At 41.4% G+C, this 16700-nt stretch overlaps 1 protein-coding gene across 1 annotated transcript; it reads left to right on the forward strand.

Annotated features, from left to right (window-relative positions):
- Positions 1 to 348: 348 nt before the first annotated feature.
- On the forward strand, positions 349 to 16459 carry fignl2 (fidgetin like 2). Its single transcript, XM_065285668.1, has 3 exons — positions 349 to 471; positions 1961 to 2098; positions 11833 to 16459. The coding sequence occupies exons 2-3, from the start codon at positions 2074 to 2076 to the stop codon at positions 13878 to 13880; spliced, it is 2073 nt and encodes a 690-aa protein (XP_065141740.1). The 5' UTR covers positions 349 to 471; positions 1961 to 2073; the 3' UTR covers positions 13881 to 16459.
- The last annotated feature ends 241 nt before the right edge of the window (positions 16460 to 16700 follow it).

Raw genomic sequence — 16700 nt, forward strand, 5'->3', positions numbered from 1 at the left:
TTTTAATCAGAGTAATTTTACCATTTTTACCAAAATAAACACCATTACCCGAATTCCCTCAGGGACTAGTTCAGCCTCTACTGTTTCCAAAAACTACCTCTCTCTCTCTCTCTCTCTCTCTCTCTCTCTCTCTCTCTCTCTCTCTCTCTCTCTCTCCTTCTCTGCTTAAATACTTTTAACAAAAGAGAGAGAGAGAGAGAGAGAGAGAGGTAAAGAGAGAAAGGGGGATGGGAGAGGTGGGGGAGGGTAATTGTGTGTGCGTGTGTGTGTGTGTATGTGTGTGCGTGTATGTGTATGTGTGTGTGTGGGTACTCTGTTGTCACTGGTTGGGAGGGAAAGAGAGAGAGGGAGAGTTGAGTTGAGTCGTGTCCCATATGTGGAAAAAAGCATAGTAGTGCACACACGAGTCTGTCCGCTCCTAGGATTATCTAACTGGTTTTGAATCTAATGAAGAAATGCAGGCATGAGAAGGTAACTCTACCTTGGTTTTAAAAATGCATTCTTTTCTGTGCGGTGTTGTCTGTAAATGATTCGCCCTGTCTTAGCACTGAATTGCACTTTCCTTTATTCCTCCTGATAGTTTGAACTCTTCTTCTTCTTCTTCATTGCAATCCCCCTCTTTTAATGTGAAACAGATTCTTCTGCATTCCTCATTCTGCATGCAGGTGTGTTTTTTAAAGTGTACGACTAGGTGAGAAATCATTTAAGGTTTGGACGTGTGTGTACAGAACGGGGTTAGTAGAACGTGTCAGCTATCATTCTGAACAAGTTGCAGTGTTTTGGATTGTGTTTCAGTCAGTGAGCATGTAAAATCTCTTATGGTAGAGTTTTAACGTTCGGAATCAAGTTTTGGATATTTTCTGTGTTTAGTTAATGTATGTTTTATTATTATGTTTTATTTTGTGGTAAAACCTGCAGTTATATACTGTAAATGAACATCTATACAAATATGTTCATTTTATACCACAGTTTGTGTTATGTGTATTGTGGAGTTTTCTGTGTTTTTATGTATTGGCATGTGTTTCTTAACAGTGTAAAGATAATATTCATGTTTACAAAAATAAATAATTTAAAAGCAGTGTATGACATGAACCAGCACATACAGCTTTGTAATAAACAGTATGTCAGAATGAAGTTTCCAATAAGTTTTCCCAAAGCTGCGCTGGACGCCACACTGTTTGACTAACATTATTATGTAATATTTTTCATTCACGTGTGAGCTTTCTCCACGCTCACTTGAGAAGAAATTATGCTTTTCCGATTGTTCATTTACATACAGTACAATCTTTTGCAATGTAATTTTTATTGCTTTATGTCTGTTATTTGTTTGTGAGCTTTCAAATCTACAGAAGTAGACCTTGTGATTTATTTAAATAGACTTTAAAATGTTAAATATCATATGTTGTGTTTATTACTACCATCTTAAAGGTTATATCTTATTTTTATTAATAAATAACCATTTATTAATACGTTTTTATTGCCGATTTCTTGCGATATTTTGAATGCCTCACATATCCACCCTAGTAAAAAACAGATCCAATCGATGTGATTGGGGATAAAATGAGCAAAAATTTTGTAAAAGCGTGCTCTCTGCTGTGGTTATGGGGCGAGAAGAGCAGCTATGGTATGCGTGGTGCTTTTTGTTAGGAAGGTTTAGAAAGCCCCCTTTAGAAACCGGACAGAGCCATACAATCAGCTTAATGCCTGTGTGCGGACTCTTAATGAATACCCCTGTGTGTGTCCAGCCCACAGAGAGAGTGCTTGTGTCCATGACTGTTTCACTCTTGTCCAAAATTGAGATGACGGCTTAAAAGGTCCTGATTGTGGGTTGCGTGCCCGTAGGCGTGAATTCATGCATCATCAACTTGTTTACATTTACAAGCGACCGTGTGGATTATGCAACAAGAGCGTATGCATGTACTTCTGCTAAAAGTTTCCCGTTCTTCTCTTTCCCGAATAGATTTTATACGGAGTCCCAATGTGAGTGCAAGTGAATGATGGACTACGGTCGTACAGAAGCTAGCCTGGGTTTCCCTGCAGAACTATCGCCGTAATCGAGACCAGGTCCGCAGAATGCTGAGTCCCATTGTTCCCTATAGTAAGTTTAACCACATTCTCTGTTGCTAAACATGGCTACTGTCAAGTGATGAACTAATAAGAAAATTCCCCTATGGCTACAATTATTGAAGTATTTGTTAAACCTGTTTAACTAATGGCACACTTGACAATGTCAATCGTGTTTTTTAACATGTCTCCAGAAAGTTCACCTAAATGGTTGTTGTTTATTTCTTTAGTATGCTTAATGAAATGGACAAGTTAATGATGGGCAAGTTACCTTTTTATATTCAATATATGTCATACCAGTTTGGTAGTTGAGGAACTGAGGATTTTTTTTTCTAAGTCACATCATTATGTACAAAATTACGAGTTATTCTTATTAGGGGCGGTAAGTTGTCTGACAATGTCATCTTACCACGATTACCATCCCTATCCCAGCAGTGTTCAGCTCACAGTTGCTTCCTCTATCTGTCTTTCTCTTCTGTTTCACCTCCACCCCCCTCTCGACGGACCTAATAACTGACATGTCCAGTTTTAGCCCCATTCCTAACCCCCCTGCCAGGCTTCATTTGAGCTCGGCGCTGGCCCTCTCCAAAACAGCATTGTTTGTTGGCCAGCATGGGGTTTCTTCCCCCAGTTCTGCTTGAGGAGATGCTTTTTCCCCACTCTTTAGCTCTTCTCCCCTGCACTTTATAACCATGACAGTTACATGAAAAGAGGGAGGGAAATCAAACTAAAGGACCAAGTCACCTCAATTCGAGATGTAATCGTGTATTAATGAGGAGCCGGCTTGAATAGTTTTAAGCTGCTTGCTAGGTTGTTGCTTCAGCCATTGAAGTGTAATATGGTGTTATAATTCCATTTAGCAAAGCATTAAAAGGCCTTTGTTATGTGTGCCAATAGACTTACTTTTTAGTTTGTTTTGATAAATACCTTTTTTATTGCAAATGGGCTCCAGCTCGACCTACATGTATAGTTTTAGAAGTGATGAAGACATCTTTCGACCGAGGGGAGATGGTTATCTTTTCTTATCGATACTGATGATATTGCTTAGAAGTTAACTGAAGGTTCCTCTGATGTTTGGTCAAACATTCCTCAGAAGCTGAGCACAAAGAAGTATTTTGTATAGGAACTTAAATGACGGTTTATGTCTAGACACGCCAATTTAGTTTCTCTGTCTAGCACATTTTTTTAAGAGCAGCCTGAACTGATACGACTGTATTGCTTATTGATAATAAGTTTTTACTTTTTCAATAGGTATAAGTTTAATTTAATCTGATTTAATTTGTTAAGTTTCACTCATTTTAAATAAGAGTAAGGATTTGGCAGACGCTTTTAACCTACAGTGCATTACAAGTTATACATTTATCATTATGTCTATTCCCCGAGATCGAACCCACAACCTTTTGCGCTGCTAACACAATGGTCTATCACTGAGCTACGGGAACAGTTTTCACCGTCTGATAATGTTTAAAATCTGGAACTAAAAATGTAAAGTATTTTTATGTGTAGTCATACTTTATGCAAAAAAATGTCACAAAGCCCTGACAGAATTTTTTGAATTCTTTGAGGATCTGAACTGTGTTTTGTGTGTACGTGTCTTGTGTGTGTTTGTTCAATTTCCTGTTTGCTAGTTGCGTTAGGATGGAGGCTAATGTGAAAGATCTTGATTTTCCAGTGCTGCAGCATGTATTTGGATTCAGAACTAGTTTATTCATTCAGTTTTTTATTAAAAACTGTGCATGTGTGTATGTATGTGCTCATCTTATATGTTGACCACAACATCTTTAATAACCGTTTAATTTCTATGCTTTAAAGGCATGCGAACTCCTTGTGTTCCCTTCAGTCCTTTAGTCCTTATATGTAGGCTAGTTTTACCTCATAAGTCCTCTGTTCTGTGGTCAGCTGAATGCAGGGCAGCTTATATAGTATATACGTGAACAGTGTCACATCCATGCTGGAATTTTCTTAGTGGCTGAGCATTTCTGACGTTGGTGTTTATGTTTGACCTGAGAGGATAGGCATTTTTGTACTCGTACACTCATGCATCAACACTTACATGTGCATTTAAGTGTCCATCTCATATTGCATCCACAAACCATCATGTGTGTGATGTCTTTTCCGTAACTCTGATGTGCACGTAGGGGCCACGAGCTGAGCTGCAGTCGGACCTGAAGGAAATCTGAGAGAGATTCCTGGGGTCATGGATACTCCTGGAGGGATTTGGTGCAAAGAATCTGTAATCTGCACTTCAAACACACCCTAAAATCAGTCCCAGGCCAGGAGCCCATGAGTGCCCTAACTTTTGTTGCTCTGAGTCTTGTTGCTCAGGGGCCCTGCTGTCCAACATATTCCTTATTTAAAAAGAAACGAGCATGGCCAGGTCCACTTCTAGCGCTGACCCATCCTCTCCCTTCATTAGGACCTTATTTCATACGAAAGGACCTGGGCGATAAAGGCAATGCTCTGATTGCATCCGTTAACTCATTAAGGCTTTGAGTCCGGTCTATGGGAAGCGGCTTACTGGATGCCTCTAAAGAAGTGATGTAACAACGAACATCCAACACATCTATTCTAATGAGAGCAGGGGCTCTGAATGCGGCTCTGGAGGGGCCCTTGAGTAAACAGCAAGGTGCTGAAGTGTTGGTGTGAATGGGCACGGGGGTCATTAGCGGCGGGTGTGAATTGGCTTTAATTAGCCCACAGTGCACTCAGTGAGATGGAAGAGTAACGGCACCCATCGGAAACACGGGGGGTTAGAGATACACGTTGTGTCAGGTACCCCGCCTCTGCTCATCATCTCAGCATCATTAAAGACAGATCATTAGGCCCATTGCGGCCACAATTACCGCTCCAATTAAGACTTTGGGGGCTTATTGGGCGGCAAGCGTGTGGTCTGCTTTCAGCTCCTTCTGTTGGCTAGAAAGCCAAGATATCGCTCCATAATGTCCATGACACTTGCTTGGAGTTTTAAAAAATCTAAATTTTGTCTAAATATGAACCGACAAGTGCAGAGATGAAAATAAGTCCAATTCAAGTCCTATTTGTACGTTTAAACAGAAAATCCCAATACATAATAAGTAAAGTGGTCAGGGAATTTGAGCGAGGGCACTGTAATGCAGTTAGGGAACTCCGTGAGGGGGTAGGGTGGATGGGAATGAGGGAGGGGTAAAAAAGAGATTGGAAGAAGGAGATGGAGGAAGATTGGGTAAGGGAGACAGATGGAAGGGGGTGATTGGTCATCACAGAGCTTTAGGACAGCTGTTCTTTGATATATTAGTGGACACAATGACCCAAACCTGGCCTGCGGCCACAGAAAATAGGAACCCTGTTTTTTCTGCACGAGTGGGGGTGCCGGGCATTTGGCCATTTGTGGACAAGAATTAGCTGACCAGGGGGTGGGGGAGTTGTTTCTAAAATTATGAGGATCTAGCCACGCATCTAATCATTCATTCACACCACTTAGACTCCAATAAGACTCTATAAGCTTAAAGTCCACATCTTCATTTTTCTCCTAATGCACCTCTCAGATGGATTTTTGATGGCATTAAAGATAACACATCGCATTTAAATGTCTAAATATTAGGACATTTGTACAAAGTAATGTTGGTGTGATGCACAATATTTACAGCGGCATGCATGCCAATAACCAAGATTCATCAAGCGAACCAATGGCTGGAAAAGCTTAGTGTCCCATAGGGCAAAAATAATAATACCTACAAAGCTAAGAGATCGTGGAAAGCAGCTCAAATCTATTCTAGACTGAGGATAGAAAGAGCAAGACAAAAAAAATCAGATCTTTCACTGCCACTCTAGTAGATAGGTTTCTTCCTCTAGGGACCCCACTGGGCCCCGCCTGAAAAGAGCCACGGCGTCTGCAAGCGCGCTGAGGAGCAGGTGTGAAAACTCGTAAGGGCTCCACCGCCTCTTTCTTGCTTTTTTAGGCTATTGAAAGGGAGCAAATAAGAGAGAGCTCCCGTTAACCACATTGCTGTAACTAATGCAAAGATTTATAATTGTCTTTGTAATGACCTATTATGCATGCCTTGTGACTGATGATAAGCTGTTGCTGAATGCACGATTATCTAACGGTTGTTTGAAGAAGCACTCGTGCTTCTTTCTTTATTATGTTACTAAATAAATACATTTAGTTTTTAGTTTTACATAATACAGTATGGTATTTTAAAGATTGGAATTTAAAAAGTACATTTATGCATTTGGCAGACGCTTTTATCCAAAGCATCTACCAGGGCATCTAATCTATACATTATCAGTATGCGTGTGCACTGGGATCAAACCAATGACCTTTGTGTTGCTAACCAATAGAGGTACAAGAACAAGCTTGACAAGCTCAGGAATAAAATGAAAAATCAATTACAGATTTTTAAATAAATATTTAGGATTATTTGTAATGTCTTCTGCTACGTACACCAAATGCACGAAATGGCGTTACTCGCTCTAGATTACTCACTTGTCATGTGAATTTTTCACTCCAGTTGAATATTTTTAACTTGGGCGAAGATGCTTTTGAGCCATATAGCATCATTCGCCTCGCCCCACGCGAGGATGCGTCTGATCGTGTCTTTGCATTGACTTTTTATGTAATCTACTCGCGCAAATCGTTGAACTCGCGTCTGGGGTGAACCCACAGTTAGTCACTTATCAAATTTAAGGAGATTTATTACATTTAGATCATCTTGCGCAGTCCATGCTTGCTTGAGTGCATGCTGTTCTTAAAAACAAAACATAGCCATACCACAAATAGGTGCTTCGTGATGCAATAGAAGAACCATTTTTGGCTAAATGGTTCAATGAAGAACCTTTAACATCTGAATAATCTTTCAATTTCTTTTTTAGTTTTTTAGATTATATGAAGTTAAGAAAGAAATGATTCTTTAAAAAGGTATGACTGAATGGTTCTTCTACAGTATGGCATTGTAGTGAAGAACTACATTTTGTTTATTACACATTTTTCTCAAACTTGCCCAAGCCTGTTCCACTGACAGTAAAATGTTATAAGGATTATAAAGAAAATAATTTTTTAGATTCATTTTGTTACAGTATATCCTGATGGAAAAATGGATTTTAAATACCCATCCGTATTTAAGGAGTGCTAACATCTTGCGAAGACTTATTGCAGTCTTTCTGCATTGATTCAGAGATGTTTGTACAGAATACAAATCAGCAGATAATTAGAGCGCTGGGTGCCATCTTATCTACAGCGAAGTGATTAATTCATGTAAACACAATCCTCCTGGCGCTCTCTCTTCAACCAGATCTTCTCTGTCCTTCTCTCTCATCTTTCTCCCTTCCTCTCCGTCTCGCTCCCCCTTCTTAATCACTTTGCTCTTTTGAAAGAAGCCTTCTTTTGTGGCATATATGTGTTCTTCAAAGCGAGTTCCTCACATACCAGAACCGTGGGCTGAAGTTTCAGAGCATAATTCCTAACAACATCTCCACTATACATCCATTCAACTTCTGTTCAGTTGTTTTGACATTTTAGTGGGAGTAATTAATCAAAAACCCTGGAGTTGAGTAATTGTGCGTATAGTGTCTTTTGAATCACTTCCTTGGTGGCTGAATGTAAATGTCCTTATTGTGGATGTCTGCAGGTGAAGATGCAGTGGGTCTCTTTAAAAGCATCTGTGGGATTTGATATTGGAATTAGCGATGAGGGGGTGGCCTTTAGTAGATAAACCTTTTTAAATCTATGTGAGGGGTTTAGCGAGTGGGTACTCACAATAATACCTGATTGGATTGATTCAGCTTGCTTCTGTTTACAACTGGCCCCTATGCAATCTGCTTGGTTTAATGGCCCCGTGTCCCAGAAGGCTTGTTGCATCCATGTAGGTTTTGTTCCTCAGGGCAGGAAAACAAAAGTGACGCGGCCTTAAAGTGCACACGGACCCCTAGGGAGCTGTGAGACACAGAGCATCCTTTGGCAGCCGGGCCGGGTCTGCTCTCACATTGCAGAACCTTCTGCTCCGGCAACCTGCTTGTGTTGATGTAGTGGCGTCTTAGAGATCACAGCTAATATTTCTGTAAGCCTGACCTTTACATATAAAAGCTGATTTAATGAGGTAAATCTGCTGATTTTAGTATTTTTAAAAATAAGTGTGTAAAGCTACGCTTGCAAAATCGACTAGTCGGCAGGTTTCCTGAATGAGTTGTTGACTAATTGGTTTTAATGTATAAGGAAATAATTAGGCTGGTTCACCTGACCCCGTTCAGATGCATTTCTTATGGTGATTATTAGATACATTCTTGCATCCAGAAACATGTAGATGGACTCCAACTGAGTCCAAAATCATTTTGAATGCACATAACATGGGGATGCACAGCAATTTAATGTTTTTACATAAAATTATCATACATAATGTAAAAAACATTCTGTGAAAATATAACAGTGATATCTTTATCATAAATTTAGTGAGGTCATGTCAAAGATTGAAATTAAAGTGAAATCATTGAGTAAAATTAAACGTTGTGCCCTTGGGGGTCCCAAATTGTAACTTACAAAATATAGATAAAGTTTTTTCATACACTGATCAGTAACCCTGCATCTTATTTGGTGGCCAAACTGCTGTTCCTTCAGCATATATTTGGAGAAAAGCAAGATAGAGCCCACAAACAAAACACACACAATCTCCAAAAGTCCCTCAATAAATCCCAAGACGGCACAAAGGCTGTCAGTGCGCTGCTGCTGAATAGATTAATAAGATTTCCATAATTAGGCAGGCCTCGGACAATGGGATCCCTCAGCTTTTGTCTCAGGACCAACAGGATTGTCAGGCCAGGAGGACGTCTGCTGACTGGGCCGCCCAACAATGGATGCACAGACAGTAAGGCGACCATTGGAAACATCTGTCTCCCTGCCAGCCTCGGACCCTCACAGGGCCGCCACTACAGGCCACTCCTCAAAGCATTGACCAGGAACCTCCATGTAGACAATGAAGTTTTGTTTCAAAAGCCCTTCTTATATTAATTCACACAGAACTTATCTGTTTACAACAATCGTGTTAACGGTCATCACCCCACCAGAGATTGGGGAGCAAAAGTACATTATCTGGATATCATTTTATGGAAACTGACTTAAAAATATTTGTTTTTTTTTTTGAGAATATCAGCATCTTTATTATTTGGTATATCTATTTTTTCCTTTAATGGGAGCATGCACATCAGCTGGCATTGACTTATTGCACAAGTTTGTGCAAAGTCTGAAGATGCGTTTTATTTCAGCACGAGAGCATTTTGTGTGTTTTAATGGAGTCAAACAATTCTGACCTTTTGTACAAGTAGGAAACATTAACATTATTTTTTTTATAGTGACCTAGACATCAGTATTTTAGAGTCATAAATATTTTATTTTTATAAAGTTTAATATGAATTAATATATATTTTTTTCTGTGTCAGATTTGATTGTAATTATTTCAATAGTTCTGAGTTTGGACCTCAAAAAAAAAAAAAATAACGAAAGAGTGAGATGTAAAAAAAACCCTAAATATCATTCAGTGGTCATATGTACTGTAATATGCAGTACAATTAGACCATCTAATTTTAAATGTCCATAATGAGTTCAACTCTGCAACTCTGGTGACTTAAATAGATGCAAAGATTAATTCACATCTAGATTATTTAAGAATCCCCACTGAGGTGTAGATATAATTGCACATCGGCTCATGAGTAACGCTTTTAGCCGGGTAGCAGAACAAGGAAGAGCAATATTATGAACCGCCAAACCGCTCCTTTTAAAGCAGACATGTTTTCGGGAATACCCAGACCCAAAATGCATTTCCTTATCCAGCTAGGACAAGAGCTCTCCCATCTGTGTTGCTACACACGCACTCATGTATATTGATGGAGTGGACAGCAGTTTTGGCCGCCTGACTGAGTTTCCTAATGTCAAGCCCCTTCCTCTCATACACACCCATGCGCGTGCATGCACACGCACACACATGATGGCCGGAGCGCCTGCTGTCCACTCCCCTCCTCCTTCTCTACCCGCTGCAGGCTTTTATGAGCTCCCCTGGGCTGCCATCCATCTTTGTCACACACTGGCCTCATTATTGTGCTTCTTACAGCATTTCAGAAACCAACCGGCAGATGAGAATATCCTGCTGGACACTGTTCTTATTGACTGGACAATGACCCGTAACTTCGTATTCATACATTGGAGTTTTTAAGTGACTTGTAGTGCATTGAGTGTATGTTCTCTGGGAGTTGAACTCATATAGGAACTTTACCTGTGTTCACTTTGTTTACTGTGTCATTCATTTTTTCGTAATTTTTTGGAGTGTTATTAAAGTCATTATTATGAGTAGAAGCACTAGTTTGGTGCTCTGGATTTGAAGGACATTGTAATCCAGTGGCCATCTGGTCTGTTGGTGTGATCTTTTAGAATAAATAGCAGGCGTAATCTGAAGACACACATGGGAAGGTTTGGCGATGGGAGGGGGGACAACTTAAGAAACGGAGAAAGCGCACAAAAGGGGGGTGGGGCAAGTTTTTTTTTTGCAGAAAAAGGAGGAACAGCATACATACAAGACCGAAGTTTGATTTCAACGGCAATAAGGCAACAGCTTGTAAGCAATTGCAAAAACTGAATAGCGAATATTTTCTATATTGCAGGCCGGCAAAGATGATTTATACTTTATTCCTTTACCTTCCCATTTCCCCCTGTAGCTCACACCCCAGGCTGATTCCTGACAGTTCAATAATGCCAAGCTATGTAAGGAATTTCAAGCTAATGCCTCTGGAAGGAGCCATTGGAAATCCCTCATGAAATGGCTGGTTTAAAGCCATTCTCTGTTTGTTGTAATTCAAGATCAAACAAGAAATGGACATGGCAAAGGATTGAGATCTTTGCACTAGGAAGAGGCAAAAATAGTACATGCCGTAACTGAATCCTTTATATACCTTTATTTGCGATAAGGTTTTTATAATTAATATTGTAATAATGTCTTAAACTCTCTTTAGAACTTGTTGATTTGCTTTACTCAACTATTTTATTCGTCTTTAAAGCTGGAAATGCAGAGAAATAAAATAATTCTTTTTTTGATAGAATAGAAATGGACCCTAAAACCAAACTTTGTTTTTACTGAGCTTTATTTTCCCTCTTCACATGTGCATTAAGATCTCTTTCATCCCCTTTTCATTAGGCCAGCATAATTAATCAGGAGAAGAGTGTTGGGGATTGCCAGAGGAATGGGCATTCCACATTCCCAGTGCTTCATGGGAAGTGGTCAGTGAATAGCACAACTATTCCATCCACCCGTCCCTACCCCCCTTTTCCCACATCATCCCCTCCCTCTCCTCCTCTGTTCCTTCTTCTTTTTCCCTCCCTCTGTCAAGCCAGCCACAGAGGGCTTTTGGAGAAGTGCTTTGTGGATGGACTGCAGTGGTGGGAGGGGATGTATTGAAGAAAACATGGACAGGGTGATAACAGTTTCTCCTCTGGGAGAGCTGCAGATGGCAAAACAAGGCTGCTGCGCGGCTGAGGGCTTGAAAGGAGCAAATTCATAGCCCTCCTGTCCTCTTTTCTGCTTACTATAGGAAAAAATTCTGGCAACGCTTCTACAAAAAAAACACCAAACAGAATAACAAACAAAAATCAACCTTGCATGCAAGCAGCTCATGTGAACACTTACTGTCTAGCTTTATAAATGGCAAAGCAAATGAATAAAAAGCAGAAATACTAAAACAGCATATCATATTTTTTCTTTTCAGTGTTGTTTTATGTTAATGACTAATCTAATACATTACTGTCTTCGGCAGGCCTTTTGAAGATGCACTGGAACCCGGAGCATGCCCAGCCCCTGAGCCAGTGGCCTGAGCAGCATTTGGACGTTTCCTCCACGACTTCATCCCCTGCCCACAAGTCTGACCTGTACCCCAGCCGCAACCGTGGCTCCTACAACTACGCCTGGGCAAACGATGACATATCAGCCCTTACTGCCTCTAACCTGCTGAAGCGCTATGCTGAGAAATACTCTGGAATGCTGGACTCGCCATATGAGCGCCCTGGCGTAGGTGCGTACCCAGAGCCTGTGGCTTTTGGGGCTCTCAATGGAGGCCAGAAAGGTGAACTGGAACCCTGGCCTCTAACACACAGCACTGATGGGGCATATTCCGTGGTGCCTCCTTCCTCTCACGACGGTCTGTCGGGGCCAAAGGTTCCCACATCAGCAGGCCCACCGGGCTCAGGTAGTGGGTCAACAGTTAACAGCAACCTGTCGGACTCAGGCTACAGTGGGACCAGCTCCTGCAGTGGCCCCCATTCCAGTGACTACCCCCCCAGTTACAATGGCACCTACCTCTCATCAGGGTACTGTCCCCAACCCACCTCAGCACTTCCACCAACCTCGCTACATGCCCTTCAGCCAAACCCCACACTTCTCCCCAGTTATACACCTTCTGCCCCTGTATACAACTACCCCCCTAGCACCTACCAGACTGGCCTGGCTCCTAGCTACACCCACCCAACTGCCCCTTACATTGCCTCTGGCATAGCTGCCCACTCTCCTCTTCCCTCAAGACCTACAGTGGTTGGAGGCAGCTATGGCTACCAGAACAGCAGTCTAGGAGGCTCGGATCCTGGGGGCTCTCTGAAAAGGAAAGCATTTGAGATGACCCTAGAAGAGGAAGATGGGGATGGCTCTCGCTATAGAAAATATAGCTATGACCCCATGAAAGCTGGTGGGGATTCTCCTTACGGTGTCGCTGACAAAGCAGAGTGCCGTGGAAATAACTTTGGAACAGCCAGCACAGATCCTCAAACATTTAAGTCCAGCAAACCTTCATCACAGTCAAGCCTGGAAGGAGATAATGTGGGAAAGTACGGTGGGCTTAAACCATTGGTTTCACCACCATACGGCACAGCAGGGGACTACAGCCCTCCAGCAGCCATGACGGGCGAAAATGGAGGTGCAGATCAGGGCTTCTCTCAACAACGGTCTCAGAAATGTTCAGATTCTCTGAAAAGCATGGAACCTCGTATGTTGGAGCTGGTAAGCAGGGAGCTTCAGGATTGTGGCCCACCTTTGCTTTGGACTGAACTGGCTGGAAACTGTCACATCAAAGCAGCACTCGAGGAGGACCTGCTGTGGCCTGTCTTGCGGCCCAATCCTGCCATCCGCCCACCCAGAACCGTTCTGCTATTTGGCCCACAAAGAGGGGGCAAAACCACAATTACACGATCCTTGGCATCTCAAATGGGCGCCACCTTCTACAAGCTGAGTGGTGCAACATTGGCCTCCAAATTGAAAGGAGAGGCAGAGCAACTTTTGGTTACTCTGTTCACAGTGGCAGCCTCACGACACCCCGCAGTGGTGCTGCTGAGCGAAGTGGAGGCCATTGAGGAGGAAGGGCTCAGACTGCAGCTGCAAGCACAGTTAGAGAAGATCCAGCATGGTCAGACCAGCTTCGTTCTGGTGGTATGCACCACAAGACGGCCTGACTTGATCAAAGATTCTCTTCTGCGTTGCTTCTCTAAGCGTTATCACATTGGTCTGCCAGACGGGAGCACACGCAGGCAGGTGCTTCTGCAGGCGCTGGCGCCCCAAGGCTGCAGTTTGAGCGAAAGGGAGATGTCAGCTGTACTGCAGCGTTCTGAAGGCTTTTCGGTCTGGGAGCTCCTGCAGCTCTGCCAGCAGGCCCTGGCATCGGCTTCTGCCTCCGCACCCGTGCCTCTGCACGGACTCCCTGCAACTCTTTCTTCACCTGCCTTCCAAGACTTTGAAAATGCTTTTTGCAAGGTTCGCCCACATAGCACCCCCAAAGAACTGGACACTTGTATGGAGTGGAGCAAAGTTTATAGCCACTGAGAGACTGGCTGAAAACTTCTTAATGCTTTGTTTTTGTTTAAAACTACTTGTTGCAGCCAAAAGAGTGGGATTTGTTGAGAAATGACAGTTTTTGGTGAGGAGACATTTTGGATTTAATGCATTTAATCTAGGAAACATGCCATGGTGTGTTGGTTTTCTATAAATATACATATACTTTATTTTTTCCCAAAGAAATTAAATATTAGGCCTTTCTTAAAGGGTGTTTATTAGTTGCTCGGCTTATCTGATACAAAGTCTGAATCATATTTTGGAATTTCACTGGAATTCCAATAAGCCTTGATCCTGGACTAAACCTGGAGGTTAGAGATAACTTGACTTTTCCTGAAAATATAAAATATCCCCATTAGTTGCAACTCTCAGGATTCTATTTATTCTAGTCAACTCCAGTGAAGTTGTATCTTTTGCATTGACTAACGTAAAAGGGTGTTTGGTGTTGAAGGGCTTAGGATATATCAAAACTTTAGGAAAGTCTTTGTTTTACCAAAAATGCTCACCAACATTAAAGTCACAGCATTCACCAAAATGTATCTACTGTTATGCAACATCTTAGGAAAAAAGCAACAGTATTTTACAAAGTTAAATGTTAGGCCGTCGTCATATCTTGTGCACTTTGTCAAAACACGGCCATTTTACCAAAACAGTATGTACATTGCTACCCAAATAGTATTCAAATTTGAATCCATAACAAGTCAGACAAGAGAAAAAACTATTGGCACACTTTCTACAGAACGTTGGATGAAAATACTTTGTTAATGGTAATATGCACCATGTTCTGCACCAATACACATCAATAACTAAGCAGCCCTCACATTCCTCACAATCTCTGATTTGTTTTTGTTAGCGCTCAGGACTCTCGAACACAAAGACAAGTGTGGGTCCATGACTGTTTTCTCTCTTCTGATTTACTCAGTTTTTTTCTTAGTATATGTAGTCTTGTTTGAAATACTCAGGAAGAATTTCTTTACCTCAGAAATGATAAAGAATGTATGTAATCTTAGGGTCTTAGTAGTACGCATTGAGGTTGGAGGTGAGCGACAGATCTGACACAGACTTGTATACACACTGGATCTGTGCGGTTACCTCGTAGGTGAAACTTGAAAATGCTACAAAGACAAATAATGAATGTAATTCAGGTACTTCAGAGGATATCTGATGCCATTAATCCATGTTTTTAACTCTATGAAAACATTTTCCCTTATCCTTTATTTTTGATGTAGATTTTGATGGAGTGATGATTGTCTTCATGCAGTGTTTATGTAGATGGCAGATAAGATGTTTTATTTTGTTGGACAAACTGTTTTTACCCAACTCACCCAAAGGTACGACGCATATTTCGAAATGCACCGAGTATGTTCAACCTTGTGCATGTACTGAAGGACATTTAAAAAACGAACCCTGTACAGTATTGAAAGAGCAAAAAAGAAACACCCCAAAGATCAAAATCTGAATGTTTTTTGTAATTGGCAGCTAATCATGTCTAATCGCAAACTTTATTAAACATGTCACACCATTATGTGTACTGTACAAACTGTAAACATGCTCACCATGTAGACAATCCAGGTAGAGCAGCCTGTTTCAAAAATGTTGAGCATGTTGGCCAAGGTATGCCCATGCTGCCACCACAATTTCTCAATCAAGATCTTGTGATCATGAGTTTATCTACATTATCTGTAGATCCGCTTATGTGGAATTTTGATCAAATGTCTTTTCCCATGATCACCTCTTCCCGCTACTCTATGATCTGAGCACAATGGTTTGTCTCCCTGGTTGCTGCCATGTGGTGAGCTGAGCTTCAACCCCCCGCTCTTCTGTCTTACCACAGCCTTTGGGAGAAGCCATTTTCTGATTGATGTCCAGTAACCCTATAGCACTCTTCAGCTCTTCAACTACAGCTGGTGGCTTCACTCATGCCACACGGGTCAATCAGGATGACCCCAGGAACACGTATTGATCCAAAACTTCAGAACCTAGCAGACTCATAGACATTCACAGGGCACGGAAACATCTTATGTAGTGTAGATGTCAAAATTCAGCTCCAAATTTAAAGGTGGGGTGTATGATCTCTGAAAGCCACCTTAACAAACATGCCCCTAGCCCAATAGAATCCGGACCTTCTTTTGATAGACCCGCCCCACACATACGCAACCCAGGCAAGTAGACATGCTGCCTGCTGATTGGCTACAAGTGTGTTTTGGTACTCGCCCGACTCCTGCACCCCGCCTTTAATGACATATCACTGGATTGTATTCGAAATGGAAATACTGATTTAAAAACAGAAACACAAAGACGCTGAGCAACTTAAGAGTTTGTCCAACAAAATTGGCATTAATTAGCTGTTTTAAATCTGTTAGTACAGTAACTTCGTTCTTGGATCTTGTTCTTGTACATTTTCTGTAACCATTTCTACCTCATTTTTGCAGCATATTGTACATGAAAATATTTATTTCATGTCTTTTTTGATGTCTGTTTTAAAAATGATAATGTTCTTGAACTGTAATGGTCTACCTCAGAAAAGACTGTATTTTAAGAAAAAAAGTATTAAACAATATTAAAGAGAATATGTTGAAATTCTCTCGTGACTCAATCTCTTGAAGAGAAATGAAGATTGACAAGGTGACCTGCATTCACTTTAGATGCTCTGAAGATCTCAGACCTAACATCAGTAAAGTCACTAAGATTATCTAATAATATTTAATATGAAGGGCTATATGCCAATAATATAACGCGGGGCTCAACATAAAGAACTGCCCGCTGGCCCAGGGCAAGCATGAGAGACGTTTGGGCCAGTAAAAATTATTG

This window comes from Paramisgurnus dabryanus, chromosome 21 (genome assembly GCF_030506205.2).
Source record: "Paramisgurnus dabryanus chromosome 21, PD_genome_1.1, whole genome shotgun sequence".
Lineage (NCBI taxonomy): Eukaryota > Metazoa > Chordata > Actinopteri > Cypriniformes > Cobitidae > Paramisgurnus > Paramisgurnus dabryanus.